This window comes from Vipera ursinii (genome assembly GCF_947247035.1).
Source record: "Vipera ursinii genome assembly, chromosome: 3".
In the NCBI taxonomy this organism is placed as follows: Eukaryota; Metazoa; Chordata; class Lepidosauria; order Squamata; family Viperidae; genus Vipera; species Vipera ursinii.
The window spans coordinates 148,764,115-148,777,502 of NC_139516.1; the positions used below are offsets into that span (position 1 = coordinate 148,764,115).

At 39.9% G+C, this 13,388-nt stretch overlaps 1 protein-coding gene across 5 annotated transcripts in view; it reads right to left on the reverse strand.

Moving 5' to 3' along the window:
* KIF13A (kinesin family member 13A) overlaps positions 1-13,388 on the reverse strand; it is a 78,886-nt gene that overhangs the window by 24,339 nt on the left and 41,159 nt on the right. For 3 of the 5 annotated variants that reach the window (XM_083359354.1, XM_083359352.1, XM_083359351.1), the window contains exons 20-26: positions 12,082-12,231; positions 10,538-10,702; positions 8,584-8,757; positions 6,490-6,641; positions 6,260-6,392; positions 6,014-6,160; positions 1,327-1,368 (exon numbers count right to left, since the gene is read on the reverse strand). In XM_083359354.1, the coding sequence (XP_083215480.1) occupies positions 1,327-1,368; positions 6,014-6,160; positions 6,260-6,392; positions 6,490-6,641; positions 8,584-8,757; positions 10,538-10,702; positions 12,082-12,231 (963 nt within the window). The remainder of the gene's footprint in view (positions 1-1,326; positions 1,369-6,013; positions 6,161-6,259; positions 6,393-6,489; positions 6,642-8,583; positions 8,758-10,537; positions 10,703-12,081; positions 12,232-13,388) is intronic. The other 2 variants (XM_083359355.1, XM_083359353.1) reach the window with 1 other exon arrangement.

Here is a 13,388-nt window from a genome sequence, read left to right on the forward strand (position 1 = left end):
GTGCATCCGGCCCACGGGCAGGCAGTTTGACATGCCTGAACTAAACCATCCCCATGCAAAACCAAAAACCATGCAGTCATGCTTTTTGACATTACAGGAATGTTTCATCTGTTCCTTAGCATACATTATCAAGAAGCACTTTAAGCAGCAAGAAGCACATTAGTAGCTAATTTGGGCTCAAACTACTTGTGAGAGCAGCTTAGTTGTGCATTTAAACTTGGATCTATGGAATTCAAATAGGAGTAAGGGGGGTATATAATTTTTGCCTAATATAATTTACCTTCCCGTAATCTGAACCTGAAGCCACCTTCCCTTCAATCCAGCTTAGAATCAGGAATGCATCTAATCATAGAGGATTGACTGGAGAAAGGGAATGGGTTTCAGTTCTCATTACCTACAAACCCTTAAATTAGATCCATATGATCTTCTTTGTACATGATAAGAGTCAAATCTGAGTCTCAGCATAAAGGTTTACAAGTAGTTCAAGCTAAGTGTCCATAATAAGTCACTGTACAATCTATTAAACTATTTTAGAATATGTTGAAACTAATACCTGTGCTAATTTTGCTGCTTCTTAAAAGTTTAAAAGTTAAAAACCTCTATTAGTTCTGAATTAAAATGTATTACTTAATTCTGAAATCTGTTACAGGCTATTATTAGGAAAGAAGCATTCATTGATATTTTAAAAAGTTAACATATGACTAAAAATTGAATTTGCACAACATTAAATCAGAATAAAACTTAAATTCTGGATGATTACTGAATTTAAAAATCTAACAGGATTTTGTATGAAATTAAAAAGGCAGACATTCATACATTAAAAAAGATTTCAACTTTGTGCAAGAATTATTCTGTCAAGTAATTCACTTAATCTGAGTTGTGTTGGAGATTGTTGAGAATGCTGTTCAGTTGTGTTGGTTAGGTTATATATGTACAAAAATTTCTAAGGCAAGCATTTTACTTATAACGTTCATGTTTTTTATCTATTAAAAGAAGCACCTATTCTTCGATCTACTGCATTTATTTTATATGCTGTTTTATTGTTCTAATTATTTTGCAAGTCATTAACAGAATTTTTAACACAAAGATTAGCTAAATGCATTTTCAATCAACAAATACTGCGTATGGCGTATTGATAGTTATAGATGTCAAGCGCAACAATATAATTTACGGTCAAATTTAATCTAAATAATTGAAAAGACCTTTAAAGCCAGAGAGTACTTCAAAAGCTAGCACTGTTTGTGCTAATATTCTAGAAATGCTTTGGTAACAATTAGCATTAGCTGTGCCCCATGCCGTGTGATTTAATAGCAACAGCAGCAATACCTGATAACTATCCATATCACCATCATCATCATCATCTCCTTTCTGATGGAAAAAAATAAGCTTTATAAACATATAGAACATGCATTATTGGTAACACACCTCAACAAATGCGAGATACATGCAATACAGATTTTGAAAACCCCCATCAAATTAGCCTCAGCAGTCGACTAACAATGCTCAAGGAAGCAATCAAATGTCTCTCTTACATACACAATAAAGTTATGGCAGCTCAGGCTTCTACGCCAGGGACTCCCAACCCTGGCAACTTTAAGATGTATGGACTTCAACTCTCAGAATTTCCCAGCCAATCAGCTATGGTGGCTGGGGAATTCTGGGAGTTGAAGTCCACACACACATTTTAAAGAAGCCTGAGCTTCCATACCTTTATTGTGTATGTAAGAGAATCGGGAATTCCCCCAAGGCTGGGATTTCCTTTTCGATGCTGCTGAGATGCAATTTGTCAGTTACACTTTCTCAAGGGAAGTAAACACTACAAAGGAGAGTTTCTTGGATTACGTAAACTGAAAATTGCAGTTCAACAATTTGGAAGTCATGTTTGAAGGGAGAAGAGCACATCTGTTCTTTGATTACCCAAAAAATTGTGCTGAGTTTGGTGTACTATGGGATAGCATATGCAATCAAAGGGAAGCTAGTATTCCTGCACTGAGAAACTCATCAAAGAAAGACGGGTTAAAAGACTGTAAGCTACATTTAGTTATTGGAAAAGTAGAATGATTTATTTGTTTCATGTATAGTTTATTTTTCTTCTAAGGAGCTTTCGGTGGCACAAATGTGTCTTCATCCTTTATGCAGCCCGGGAGAGGACACGCACCTGGTTCCAGGCAGTTATATCAGCTTCTTTGAGTGAGGGTAGCTTCCCTGCCGTCTTGAAAGAGGCGGTGGTGAGGCCCCTCCTCAAGAAGCCTGCCTTGGACCCAGATGTATTGAACAACTTTCGTCCGGTCTCCAACCTTCGCTTTCTTGCGAAGGTTGTTGAGAGTGTGGTGGCGCATCAGCTCCCTTTGGTCCTGGATGAAGCGGATTATCTAGACCCGTACCAATCGGGTTTCAGGCCCGGGCACAGCACGGAGACGGCATTGGTCGCGCTGGTGAATGATCTCTGGAGGGCTCGGGACAGGGGTCATTCCTCTGTTCTAGTCCTATTAGACCTCTCAGCGGCTTTCGATACCATCGACCATGGTATCCTGCTGCGGCGTCTCAGGGGATTGGGAGTGGGAGGCACGGTATTACAGTGGTTCTCCTCCTATCTCCAGGGACGCTCGCAGTCGGTGTTGACAGGAGGGCAGAGGTCGACCGCGAGGTCTCTCGTTTGTGGAGTTCCTCAGGGGTCGGTCCTCTCGCCTCTCCTGTTCAACATCTATATGAAACCGCTGGGTGAGATCATTCGTGGCTTTGGAGTTGGGTATCATCAGTATGCTGATGATACCCAGCTTTTTCTTTCTACCCCAAACCACCCCAGTGATGCCCTCACTGTGATGTCCCATTGCCTGGAGGCGGTTCGGGTCTGGATGGGGAGGAACAGACTTCAACTCAACCCCGACAAGACCGAGTGGCTTTGCATACCTTCATCCCGGGTTTATTCGGACATTCCACCTCTCGCTATGGGGGGTGAATTATTACCCCCCGTAGATAGGGCTCGCAACTTGGGAGTCCTCCTAGATTCGCGGCTTACCTTGGAAGATCACATGGTGGCCGTGACTAGGGGGGCTTTCGCCCAGGTTCGCCTGGTGCGCCAGTTGCAGCCCTATTTAAGCCGGGATGATTTATGCACGGTCACTCACGCGCTCGTGACCTCTCGTCTAGACTACGGCAACGCTCTCTACATGGGGCTTCCCTTGAGGACCACCCGGAGGCTTCAGCTGGTACAGAATGCAGCCGCGAGAGTTGTGTTGGGAGTCTCCTGATACTCCCATGTGACACCTCTGCTCCGTGAGCTGCATTGGTTGCCGGTTGTCTTCCGGGTGAGATTCAAGGTGCTAGTAATGGTGTTCAAAGCCCTCCATGGCATGGGGCCGGAGTACCTCAGGGAACATCTGCTGCCGGCATCAAGCTCCCTGCGCCCTGTGCGTTCCCACAGAGAGGGCCTCCTCAGGGTGCCACCGGTCAGAGAATGCCGTCTCGTGGCCCCCAGGGGGAGATCCTTCTCTGTGGGCGCCCCGGAGCTATGGAACCAGTTACCGGTTGAGCTCCGGACGGCGCCTGATCTGCGCTCCTTTCGCCGCGATCTGAAAACATATTTGTTCGAGCAAGCCGGCCTGGCATGAGGGGGATTGGTGGGGTTTTTTATCATTTTTATTGGGGTTTTTACTATGTTTTAATTGTATTTTAATCGGGCATGCATTTAATTATCTTTTAATTTTTGTACATTTCTGTGTTTTATTCTTGCCCTGTACACCGCCCTGAATCCTCAGGGAGAAGGGCGGTATAGAAATATTAATAAATTAAATTAAATTAAATTAATCCTTTTTATCCTGATAGCTACTCTGTAGGATTAGTTAAGACTTTTATTCATGCTATCCAAAACTTAATTTGCATTTTTTCTCTCTTAACTCAAATATAGAATCAATTACTCCCATTTATTAGGGTTAAAAACCTGTTACACCTATTACACCCATTACATATAAAGGGAAGAATAAGGGAAGATAAATGGCTGCCAGTTACAGCGCCATTTTCTTTCTCTGGAAATACATTACAAATTTCTGTATGTATGTAAACAACTATCAGTGGCTAGCCCAAAGTTCAAAAAGACTGGATCTCCAGTCTTTTCGCCGCGGCCTTAAAACATTCCTTTTCCATCAGGCTGACCTGGACTGACAACAGGGATTTTTAAAATGTTTTTAATTTTATTATTGGGGCTGCTAGTTTAATCCTTTTTTAACTTTTGTATTATTGTATTTTTTATTGTTGTTAGCCGCTCTGAGTCCTTCGGGAGATAGGGCGGCATATAAGTCCCAAAAATAAATAAATAAATAAATAAATAAATAAATAAATAAATAAATAAATAAATAGTTAGTAAACAATCTATATTGATCTTTGGGCTTGTGCTCTCTTTTTCTAAACATAAAAGGTGAAGAGAAAATGGTTCCACTTTTGATTTTTTTTTTATGAAACAGACTGATACCGAATGGTAGTTTTACATTTTTAGTGTAGCACGTACTATGCTTCAGAATTTGCACATCGTAGAGAGCTACAGTTCATCATAACTAAAAATGAAAATGTTTTAACTTTTTTCCACTTACATCTGAGAAAGAAGCAAATAAATGCCTAGGGTATTCTGTAAGTAGAGATACACGTACCCGTAGTGTTAATGTGGTTTTTTTTAAAAAAAGAAATTCTAAATTATAGTTTATATCCGAATAGGTAACCTATTTTTCTCAGTGCTTGGAGATACATTTTCAAAAGTCCCAACCAGTCTGTCCTAAGGCCAGAAATTATGAAAGTTTTAGCTCAAAATAGCTACACGTCACCCATTATTTAAATGGGCGACAGGAATCATCCGCACCACTGAGATTTGGGATACATGACAGAGAGGGAGGGAGGAAGAGAATAAGAACATTAAGAACCCATAACTTTAGTTTTGCTGGCACATATATTTATTTATTTATTTTAATTCCATTTATATCCCGCCCTTCTCCGAAGACTCAGGGCGGCTTACAAGCTTAGCAGTAGCCTTCATTCTATGTATATGCCTGCTTATTAGGGCTTTCACACACACACCCCCCAAGCGGCATTATTACAAAGTCAGCTTAATTGCCCCCAACAATCTGGGTCCTCATTTTACCTACCTCGGAAGGATGGAAGGCTGAGTCAACCTTGAGCCTGGTGGGACTCGAACCTGCACTAATTGCAGGCAGCTGGTGTTACTTAAGGAGGCATTAGCCCACTGCTCCACCAAGGCTCTTATAATTATGCCTGTAGTGAATTATTTATTCATAAAACTATTTATGCCCATCTGTATTTGCCTTGCCATTATGCAAGACAAAGTATCTTACACAGGTCCTCAGTTGTTTCCTTCCATACTACCCAGGACCTGTCTATTTATCATTCTGTATCTCCCAGTACTGGTAATCTTTAACTTACAACATTTCATTTAGTGACCGTTCAAAGTTGCATCAATGAAAAAGTGACTTATGACCATTTTTCACACTTACGACCATTGCAGCATCCCGATGATCATACAATCAAAACTCAAATGCTTGGCAACTGACTCATACTTATGACAGTTTCAGTGTCCCAAGATCATGTGATCACCTTTTGCGACTTTCTGACAAGCAAAGTCAGTAGAGAAAGCAGATTCTCTTATTAACTTAACAACTGCAGTGATTCGCTCAACAACTGTGACAAGAAAGGTCATAAAATGGGGCAAAATTCATTTAACAAATACCTTGCTTAGCAACAGAAATTTTGGGTCCAGTTGTGGTCCTAAATCGAGGACTACCTATAAAGAACTGATGATCTTATAGTGATCTGAAGGTCACAAGAGAGTCAGAAAGAAGTGGCGTACACGGAACTCATCCTAACACTGATGCAATGGTCCACTTATGAATTATGATGTAGAACTTGGAGAAAGCAACTCAAATGTACATGTTGACAGCTATGTTACCCACTACAACTGAAAGACTAAATTTGTATCATGCTTTAATATTTTAATATTTAAAAGGCCTACCTGGTAACTGTCTAAGCCCCGTTGCAGTTTGGTTGATCTGGCAGTCACACACCCAATGGAAACGCACAGAATAGCTTCAACCATAAGTGGCAATGTTCCCGAGTGTTGCACTGGTTTAACTACCACCTGAACTCTACGAGAATGACCCTGCACAATTAAAAAAAAAAGGGGAGAGTGGAAGTAATATAAAAATATACTAATACACTAGCATTATTTTTTAAGAGGAGAAAAGCCCATCCACCATACCTGTCTAAGTTGGAAAATTCCTCCTGTGTTTACATCTTTTGCCTGGTGAAGCTCCACAGCTGCATAATCACCAATTTCATTTAGTTCTTGAATTGAAACCCACATTTCTATTCGACGTGTTACTTCATTCCACCTGAAGACATTTTTTTTAAAAAAAAAATCAATAAATATGCTTTTCGGAAGCCCCAGAATAACTAATCCCTGTTGAAGATTCAAGGATAATGTAATACCTGTCTCTCAAGGTCCTAGATTTTGCACGAAGAGAATCTACCTCCCATATGGAGGTCCCATTTCCAGCACACCTGTGACCCCAGACCTCAATAGCAAGAGCTCCATCCGCAATGAACTCCAGAAATTCCTCTGTTACATTCACCATATAATCCTAAAAAAAATGGGAACATTTACCACAGAAAACATAATGTATGCCCTGTACGGTAAAGAAGAAATACATCAAATTCCCAGACTCAAAATGGATTGCAAATATAGAGAAAAATGCAGCTAAAGCTGACAGATCATTCCGTGAATCAGTTCATCTGCACCGACATGCTGTACTGTGCAGATTCCAGGATATAGTTAACCGATTTCTATTTTATAACAATAGAATGTTTTCAGAAATGATCAAAAACCAGTTTTTATAGTGGTGGATACAATATATTTTGTATTCAAACCTGTATTTCAGCACGGCAAAACTGCACTTGAAATGATTGCTATCACCTCTCCCCCAATAAACTTTCATTTTTAAGTTACAGGATTACTTAATTATCTTTTCAATTATATTATCATAAGGTTATTTATATAACAATGTGCAATTTTTCCCCTGCTTTTAATGATTATATGTTTTTCATTGGTTCTGTTGGCTTTAGCTAAAAGTTTGATTCATTTGTTTGTGCCTTCGACTCAGTGTTGATTCTGGTCAGACTGTACTAATTATCCCTGCATTTATCTTGTCAAAATATTTGGAAGTGGTTCGCCACTGCTCTCTTCCTAGAGCTGAGAGGGAGTGTGCGGTCCAGGAACCCTCAATTGTTTTCATACTGAGGCAGGAATAGGATGTCCTCCTGTTTTATAGCAGGCTGCCTTTAACCTCTACACCAAATTAGCTCCCTTCACCAATTATTTTATATTAATTGCATATGTTTAAAACTAACTGAAAATTGAGAAAAGCTGTTTTGAACTGTAGATGTAAATCCAATAAATAAATTGGATTCATGCTTATCCTCTGATACCAACCGTTCAAAAGAAAATGGCTTGCTTTTTTTTCTCTCACCAGACTCTTTTAAGAACTTCCTTTTTCCACTGTTTTTCTCTGAAGTTTAAATTATCCTACAGTTAGTCCTCAACCTACAACCATTCGTTCAGCAACCATTCGAAGTCAGGCTGGCACTCAAGAGTTATAGCTATCCCAGCACCCTTGCCGTTATGATATTGCAACCTGGCAACCTGTTTCCACTGATGACCAATCACAGCGCCCTTGCAATCTTCCCTGCTGGTTCCCCAGAAAATCAATTGGAAAGCCGGCAGGAAAGGTCAGAAATCTCAGGGATAAGTCTTCCCCACCTGTGCATCCTCCCCAACACCTATCTGTGTTTGTGCTGCACTCATTCACCCCTGCGCACCTTCCCTGACCTGCACCTCCTTTGCCTCGTCTAACAACCATGGGATTCAGATAATGATGGCAACCACGACTGCAGAGATTGCTGTTGCTAAGCAATGTGATCATGCTTTACAACCTCATTGCTTAATGATGGAAATTCCAGTCCAAAATGCTGTTGCAAGCTAAGAATAACCTGTAAGAATTCTATCAGAAGCGGGATACATAATGTCTCTCTTTGATATATCTAATAGCTTATAATATATGGTGGTTTAATAAAATCCACAAATGATTAAATATCGAGACGCCTGCCTAGCAAAATACATAGAATCAATTATAATACAGGCAGCCCCAAAAGTGTATTACTAACTTCAAATAGGCAGATAAATGAATTATTCTCTGAAATAATTTCTTTTTGCATAGACTTCTCTTAAAACTAGCACAAAGAACCCTCCATCTTAAAAACAAAAGTAAATATGTTGCTAAAGCAATGCTCTGTGTGTACTTCTTTTTGAGGTATCTACGAACTACTCTTAGTTTGAGGTAGACAAATGAACTGGGCTTGCAAATAGATACTAAATAATTTGCATACATGTTTTTCATATGAAGAAATATTGAGGTTTTTTAATATTTACAAAAATGGATTAACCCAAATCCCTTTACCCCACAGTGTACATGCAATACACAAGTCAAAAACATAAACATGATAGTTTAAAGAAAAACAAATAATTACCCTACAGTGAGAGAAAGTCACTGTAAATTGGACATCTTTGCCCAGAGTTGAAGGCACATTTGGATCTACAACTGGTGCTGCAACGGTTGGTTCACACTGATCCCAGAAGGTATATTGACAAAAGACAAAGTTTGAAAGATTCAGTGGCAGTCCTGTTGCTTCTTTAATTTTTACCTGGAGAATGATGAAATGTAAATTCAATAAACCAAATTATTTATGTTTCTAAACAAGTATTTAGTTACAAAAATGCAGAAATATGCCTCAGATGGGAAAAATGTATCTTTTAATTAGCACAGCACTACAATTTTGATTCCAAAGGTTCTTCTGGTACTTCCAAAGGTACTTATGGTACATTGGGATTCAGACATGATCCTTCTCTGCAAATTATTAAAACACTTATTTTTCTGGAACCATGCAGCTGCCATCTTTGAAACAGCTGCAGAAAAGTGCTATGTTTGTGCTCCAAAACACTTTTTGAAACTGAATCCGAATTTGTTGCATGAACCTGAGTTAGAGAGAAAGACAGAGAAGGCAGGGAGGTATGTATAACATTTTGAAAGGGTCAACTGCCTACATGTCAGTTAAAAAATGACCCCCTAAAGCAAATGGATTCCTTACATCTCTCAAATTGGTGTTTTGCTTTGTTTTAACTCACAAAACAGCAGCTTTTCCTAAAACTGACAGCGAAAGTGTCGGTTGAAATATGAATACACCTCCAATAGAAAGAAATCATAAACTCATGTAAGAATAGGATTGGGAATTATTTCCAAGCAAGGAGCTGAACTTGAGTTCAACCGAGAGGTTATTAGAAGCTGCAGACCAGCAGAAGGTAAGGCAACCATGAATATTCCTTCTGTTAATACTTGCATATTCACTCACAAACGCATCTTTCCAGCCCTATTTTCTCTCTTTGCTCAGTCAAAGCAGCTGAGGGAAATTTTGCCCTGCCCAGTTCTGAGCTGGACTTCCTTTTACCGTTCAGGGCCACAGAAGACAACTTATTTTTTGACCCTTTCTAAATGGTGGCAGAGAGAAAAGAATTTTGTTCCCATCCCACCCACTTGATTACAAAGCAGAGAAAGCTTTTTCTTCTATTTCAGTGCTCTGGTGAGGGGCAGGGCCTAAGGAATTATGCATCCTGGACACGAGTCTCTCCCCCACCCAAAGCTTCATTTTGTCTCTGGTCTTCAGTACAGAATACAACTGATCTATTCTTAAAGGAACCCAATCTGAAAACTTCTTATTAACCACTTCCATCTAACTGGCAGTTAGCTGAACATAGCTAGAATATAGATTTAACCCTAGAAAATCTAACTGTGGAAGAACAGTACTTTCTAGAGCATAAATGCGGAAGGAGCCACCCTGTCTTTGGGAAGCAAGCATTCCAAGAGAAAGGAAACCACACAAGGCTTGTTTCCAAGGTCCCGCTCCACCTATTTCCTATAGGGTTGGAATCCTGTCTGTGTCCTTGCTGTAGGAAGCAGGCAAAATCTAATTAGAAATCTCAATCTAAGCTCTAATTAGAACCAAGCCATCTTAAATTGAAGATGCTCCTTCAAAATGGGCCTATTTTGGAATCAGACCAGGATCAACAGCCGTTTGATCTTCTTGGAATTAAAACCCTATTTGTTTCTTCCTATCCAGTTCCACACAAACCCTAGCTACTACATCAAGTCTTTTGACACTATCACCTGCTAAACCTAGCTGAAGATATATACCTGGTAACATCAGCATATTAAGGATATACAGCTCTGAATTGCCTGACAACCTTTCCTAGTGGCTTCATGTATCACATGTATGTTTTAATATTGGCAGTCAAGTGAAGCTCTAAATATTGACAGAAACAATTTCCTATTGCAGCATTCTAAAATGTGTAATTTCCCAATTGTATTTTTTTTTAAAAAAAAAAATCTACCCCTAAAAAACACTGGGACATCGATGATGCAGCCCTTACCCTGCATGTGAGTTTTTTTGGTCTGTGAATAATTTCTCCATTATTATCCATGATTTCTAAGCTTCCACTTTCACTAGAGTTTTCAGAAGAATCGTCTCCATCCATAACACGTTCTGGGACAGCACCAGTGACACGCATCACTTCAACATGCAGACGTCCTACCACCTGTATTACAAAAACAGTAACTTAAGATGTTAAAGAAGTCCCTAACATCCAATATCAATAATGCAGGTGGTATACATATACATTTCCTATATGTAATTTATATCATACAACTGTATCTTCAGTAACTAAATAAAGAAAAATACATATATAATATTTTCAAGTCTGACATACTAGTCTTCTTAAACAATATTGATAATAAACTTATACTTCAAAGATTTATGTGTGTGATGGTATGTAGAAATGACCTTGGAAAACAGGAAGAAGACCCACATACCCTCGCAGTATGTAATTGTACATCTAACCTCAGTGGACTTAAACCTATTATTAATTTACATATTCTGAAAGAAATAATTTTGAAAATCCTTTTGCATAGATACCATTCTTTCATTGATATGGCTTTTAAATTAAGCACACTAGAACTCAGTGTGGAGAAACTATTTGTCGCCATATGAAATGTATTTGTTCTCCGTATGTTCCACAGATGTCCTTCTTATTTTGGGGTATCAATGGATGATTTTTCTTTTCCTCAGGCTTTCACTCCACAGATCAACAATGTAACGTCTGGCGTTTTTTTCCCCCCTTTAAGCCACATCCTTTGCCTTTTCTAACACTTTGCTAATGCAGACTGCAAACAGCAGCAGCACCAAATAAACAAAGAGAAAAACAGAAACACAGCAGATGGCAATTTCAACTGTGCCATACGTAACATCAGCCATTATTTGCAATTCAGTCAGTCCCTCAGGCAGTCATTCACAGGATGTATATGGCTGCCTATCTCATATGAAGAAGGGACGCGGTGGCTCAGTGGGTTAGGACGCTGAGCTTGTCGATCAAAAGGTCGGCAGTTTGGCGGGTCAAATCCCGAGTGCCGCGTAACAGAGTGAGCGCCTGTTACTCGTCCCAGCTTCTGCCAACCTAGCAGTTCGAAAGCACGTAAAAATGCAAGTAGAAAAATAGGGACCACTTCGGTGGGAAGGTAACAGCGTTCCGTGCACCTTTGGCGTCTAGTCATGCCGGCCACATGACCACGGAGATGTCCTCGGACAAGCGCTGGCTCTTCGGCTTTGAAACGGAGATGAGCACCGGTCCCTAGAGTCGGAAACGACTAGCACACATGTGCGGGGGAACCTTTACCTTTCATATGATGATTCCGGGTGGCTCACAACAACCAATAAAGCAAAGACACAAACCAAAGTACCCTCTTCCCTAAAGACCAGACCAAACAAGCCTCCCAGCTCAACCCCCATCCTAGCTCAATGCTAGGGGTAAGAGCCAAGTCTTCAAGGCCCCTCAGAAAGCCGAAAGGAGAGGACTATAACAGCAAAACAGATACTCATTTCACAAACAAAGTGCAATATTTATTATGGATTAAGACTTACCTCCCCTTGTTGGCTAATTATTGGTACTGCATACTGAAGCTTAACATCACAGAAAAGGCACTCCAAAAAGACATTTGCTACGCCAATTAAATTGTGATTTTCTTGGGCTTCATAGAAAGGATCACCTCTTTTTCCTGTGAGTCTCTTCATCTATTTTTTAAAAAGAAGATACGAATTTCAAAGGCACAAAAGGTTTATCAAAATGATTCAACAACATGGAAATGATGAGCTATATTTTGGAATATATATCATTTATCATAAATAATTACACTATTATTTTCATTTTTACTATTATTGTAGTAATATTACGTATCACAGCAGAAACATACAATTATTTGCACCAAAAAGTTACATCAGTTAAAAAAAAACATTTTGAGGACCAACAGTTTATTTATCTTTAAAACAGAAATAATAAGGGCTTCAAACAATCTCTATTATCTCTGAAATACAAGACACAAGGTAGTAATTAGGATCATTTTAACTGTCAAGACAGGATAGAAATGTAAATGTAATAATAAAACATAATGATAATGCTTATTTTTTATTGCTAGGCAGGCAATATATCCTGTAATGCCCAACAAAATCAGTGAAAGGAACTATATTACAAAGCACTAGCCATGTAATATGGGTAGCATAATGAACCAGACGAGTGTTGGTGAACCTCTTGGTCATGGTGTGTCGAAAATTTGGAAAATGTCTAATTAGAGTCTGCTGGCGTGTCACCCCTCCCCCCCCAAAAGAGAAACAATTCTCTCCTCCCTACGCACTATCTAGGCCACCCTGAACAGCGGCACTTAGCAGAGGTTGGGCCTGAGGTCAAGGCCCGGGCCTTGACTTTAGCTCAAGTGCTACCACTCCCACACAAAAAGGCACCTGTGGCAATTCCACAAGGCATGTGAGTTTTGGGGAATGGTATGATTGCCCCCCCCCCCCAGGATCTGCTGCATGCCGTCCCAGTAGTCTCCAGGATCTGCTGCTTTCAGGAAATGTTCTTTTTCTGGTGACAGACATCTGGGCTTATCTGAGGATGGTTGCACATGGCCTTTGTTCTTGAAGAAGCTTCAGAGAAGGCTCTTCTGCAACCTTGGTAACCTCTGAAAACCATCTGAAAGGAGGCCCCATTCTTGTGCAACTTCCAGAGTTACACAAGCCCACATTTCATTCTCATGTAGCCACCATACCCTCCGAAAATCATGAGAATATTGTGTGCTTTTAAAACTAGTTGTTGTCGGGTATCCCATCACTGAAAGCGTTGTGGTGTACGCCACCTTTGATGCGCATGTCACAGGTTTGCCATCGCTGGATTA